The sequence below is a fragment of the Tarenaya hassleriana genome, unplaced genomic scaffold, assembly GCF_000463585.1.
Source record: "Tarenaya hassleriana unplaced genomic scaffold, ASM46358v1 Cleome6, whole genome shotgun sequence".
Taxonomy (NCBI): Eukaryota; Viridiplantae; Streptophyta; class Magnoliopsida; order Brassicales; family Cleomaceae; genus Tarenaya; species Tarenaya hassleriana.
The window spans coordinates 727,483-731,769 of NW_010968505.1; the positions used below are offsets into that span (position 1 = coordinate 727,483).

Sequence of the window (4,287 nt, forward strand, 5' to 3'; positions counted from 1 at the left end):
CTTTTTTGTGTGTATCTGTAGATCTATTTGAAAATTAAAAAGGAACATATATAGTGATCATATAAAATATATAATCAGATTTTTAGAGTAAAGCATTTTGGTTATCTGGTATTATAAATTCAGTTTTCCATTCGAGTTCCTAACTATCGGACAAAGATCGATGCAATTTCGAATTTTCTTACCACCGTTCTGTTTTGTATTTCAGATTCTTGTACAAACACATTGATCGAAGACTGTTTCATCGTCTCGGGCGACGATTGTATCGCCGTCAAGAGCGGTATAGATCAATACGGCATCAAAGTGGGTATACCTACGCATAAACTCTCGATCCGAAGACTCACATGCATCTCCCCGAAGAGCGCGGGGGTCGCACTCGGCAGCGAAATGTCCGGAGGGATCAAAGATGTACGGATAGAGGACGTGACACTTATCAACACAGAATCTGCAATCAGAATCAAGACCGCCATTGGACGTGGAGCTTACGTGAAAGATATATACGCGCAGAGGATCACGATGAAGACGATGAAATACGTTTTCTGGATGAATGGCGATTACAATGCACACCCCGACGATCACTGGGACCGGAATGCGTTTCCGAATGTAACGAACATTAACTACCGAGACATGACGGCCGAGAACGTGACCATGTCGGGAAGTCTCGACGGGATCAAGAAGGATCCGTTCACGGGGATATGTATCTCGAACGTGAACATAACGTTGGCTCCAAGGGCGAAGAAGGTGCAGTGGAACTGTACGAATGTCGCCGGAGTTACTAGCAGGGTCTCGCCGCCGGCTTGTAGCTCGTTGCCGGAAAAAGGGTCTCCGATGGACTGTGACTTTCCGACAGACAAGATTCCGATGGAGGGTGTTGTGATGAAGAAGTGCTTTGTTTAGAACATCAAATGTTTTTAGAAATGTAACTCATCGTAGTCGTCTTTGGACCGGAAAAAAAAAATCCCGAAGATATTTTTCGTTTTAATAATACACCGAATAAATTTAGAAATGTAATAATATCGATATAATATATATCTGTTTTATTAGAATCTATATTAGTTTACAGCGTTAGAGTAGCTCATATTTATTCCAGGAACTCCTTAAACCAAAAGTCCAAGTCCACTGTTTCGGATAATTGTTTAAGCGAGGAGATGTCCTATGTTTTTTCATATAAAATTATTATTAGGGTAAACATATAAAAATTCCTAAACTTGTAAAATAGTACAAAACTAATTTTAATTTTTTTCATTCGATAAATTTATTCACAAACTTGTAAAATATATCATTAGAATTTACAAATTTACAAAATGTATCATATAATTTCCAAACTGATTTATGGATCAATATCATCGATATTTGTTCTGATACTAGTTAACAAATTTGAAAATTATAATAATATATTTTGCAAGTTTGAGAATAAATTTGTTAAGCGAAAAATTTTAAAATTAGTTTTCCAACATTTTGGAAGTTTATAAATTTTTATGAGTTTTATCCAAATAATAATAATAATATATTATTATTATTATTATTATTTATTTTAATATAATATATTTATGATATAATAATTTAATAAAAATGATGATGTTTCTAGCCGTGTTTATTAAGTTTTTATATTATATTTGGATTTTAAATGGATGTTTTAGAAATATTTGAACTTTTTATGGATATTTTGTAAAAGATTTACGAGATATATATATATAATTCAGAGTTTAAATAAATCGTTTTGAAAAATTTAGGGTTTTTTAGATTTTTTTCATCATCATTATCCGAAGTGAATGAATAACGCAAATATAGTAAAATATATGCGTCTAAATCTACATTTAGTAAAAATATTGCAAGTTTTCCACAAAAACAAAAGAATATAATAGCACAACAAATAAATTTAGGTTCCTAGTTTTGGATTTTTTTTTTACCCAAAAAGGAGGATATTAATGAATAGAATAATATTTGCAACCATTTTTGTATTCAGAAATTACTTAACATTATGAAGATTTCACTATTTTAATTCCAATTTAAGTATCCATTGTATGTCTTTCTTTCTCTATAAATTAGTCTCTCTGTCTTTTATCGCTCTCAGTTATCATTCAAAGGAGAGGAAATCCATCAGTGAGTGTTCAAGGTAAAGAACATGGCTCTTTAGTAAATTGTTTTTTTATATATATATAAGTTAATATATTGTTTTTCTTCTTTTATATAAAATATACTTCTTTTTTCATTTTTTAAAAACTTTTAATCCGTTTATCTAGGCTCGAACAGATGAAAATTTGGCGAATTTCATATGAATATAGAAAGACTCCGATTGATAGAATTGTAATAGAAACGAATATATATTCCATGTTATAGTTATTTTTCTTAGTTTCGCTATTTCGTATTTTGATTTTTTTTCAAGTTTATAAAATAAATAAATATTCATTTTAACATGGTTTTTTGTTTGGTTGTAAATTTTGTTCGGATTTAGTTTTTTATAGTGAAAAACTTTGTTTTTTAAAGAAATTTTTAATGTTTTCGTTCTTTTGTTATATATTCATTACTCAATTTGAGTTCGATTAATTAGATATCATATATATATATATATATATATATATATATATATATAAGATTAAAATAAGAGGTGTTTCAGATTAATATGATTTTGCATAACCAAAGCCAAACGGAGTTTGCACAGATAAACTAATGTGTCAACAAAAATATAATAAACAGAAAGGTGACATATGTTTACATGATATTCTTTAAGGAACTTAGCTCGACATATTCAGATATTTGATTCGGTAAACCTTATTGTATATGAAAAAAATATATGTTTACATATATATATATATATGCAAGGATATGTTTGACATTTGATGTAAAATGAAGGAGATTTATAAAATTGGAATTTTCTTGTAGATGATGAAGATGATACTATTTGGAATACTAGTTGTTTTGGCTGCGTCTGATTTTCCGACAACGGAATCTCGGAATCCGAGCGGTTTGGCCAAAGCTGGGATCGAATACTCGGCTTTGAACTGCCGGAAATATAGCGCCGTTATAACGGAGTTTGGGGCGGTCGGAGATGGGAAGACTTCCAATACCAAAGCATTCAGAGAGGCAATAGAAAAGCTCGGTCAGAGATCGGCGGCCGACGGAGGAGGAGCTCAGCTCGTTGTTCCGCCGGGGAAATGGCTCACCGGTAGTTTCAACCTCACCAGTCATTTCACTTTGTTCATCCAACAAGGCGCTACCCTCCTCGCTTCTCAGGTGCATACGTAAACTATACCGAACCGAACATAATTAAATTTAATCGAACCGATGTGTTTTTAGAGATTAATATTCAAGAATATATTTGGATGAATCAAGAAATTTAGTTTTAATAATGGTTGTAAACTCTAGAATTACGTCAATCTGATTTATTTTGATCGAACTTACAACGATATGAATATCATAGAAGAATTACCGCGTGGATTAAAAAGGCGTCTAAACCGGTTGACATCTATAACGCCTTTTCGTATAGTGCTCCAGTTCGGTTTGGTTAACGGTTTAACCGGAGATACGATTTCAATTTGGATAAACCAGGACGAATCCGAATGGCCCATAGTAGCACCTTTGCCATCGTACGGAAGAGGAAGAGACACTCCCGGACCAAGATTCGGTAGTTTAATCTCCGGTTCAAACTTAACCGATGTGGTTATCACCGGTATGACCATTCTCTCTACCGAACATAACTTGTTGGTTTACTGGTCACATAATTGGTTATTATTGATATCAAATCAAACCGGATAACGAGCAGGTAACAATGGAACAATCGATGGACAAGGCCAGTACTGGTGGAAGAAGTTCAAACAGGGTGAGATGAAGGAGACGAGACCGTACTTGATCGAGCTTATGTCCTCCGAAGACATTCAGATCTCGGATATTACATTGATCAATGCTCCGACATGGAACATCCATCCCGTCTACTGCAAGAACGTTATCGTCAAAGGCGTCACAGTCCTCGCCCCCGTCGATTCTCCCAACACCGATGGAATCAATCCCGGTACGTACCTTTGTACGATTTCTCGTCTTACTTGTCCATAAGATTTTGTAACTCAATCATTTATATGATAAGATCATCAAAGGTTTTGACGTTTTTGTCGAATTCTCTGCCTGTAATTATAAAATACGAAAATACCCTTATATTCAAACCCTAATGCGATCATAACATTAACGTTTTTTGGTTAATCCTATCTTGGGTCCAGATTCTTGCACAAACACATTGATTGAAGACTGCTACGTTGTCTCGGGCGACGACTGCATCGCGGTGAAGAGTCGACAGTT

At 33.9% G+C, this 4,287-nt stretch overlaps 1 protein-coding gene across 1 annotated transcript in view; it reads left to right on the forward strand.

Moving 5' to 3' along the window:
• Window positions 1–2,025: 2,025 nt before the first annotated feature.
• LOC104798931 (probable polygalacturonase) overlaps window positions 2,026–4,287 on the forward strand; it is a 3,139-nt gene continuing 877 nt past the window's right edge. The window contains exons 1-5 of the mRNA XM_010521190.1: window positions 2,026–2,113; window positions 2,881–3,231; window positions 3,547–3,667; window positions 3,761–4,006; window positions 4,209–4,274. Of these exons, the coding sequence (XP_010519492.1) occupies window positions 2,881–3,231; window positions 3,547–3,667; window positions 3,761–4,006; window positions 4,209–4,274 (784 nt within the window). The 5' untranslated portion in view covers window positions 2,026–2,113. The remainder of the gene's footprint in view (window positions 2,114–2,880; window positions 3,232–3,546; window positions 3,668–3,760; window positions 4,007–4,208; window positions 4,275–4,287) is intronic.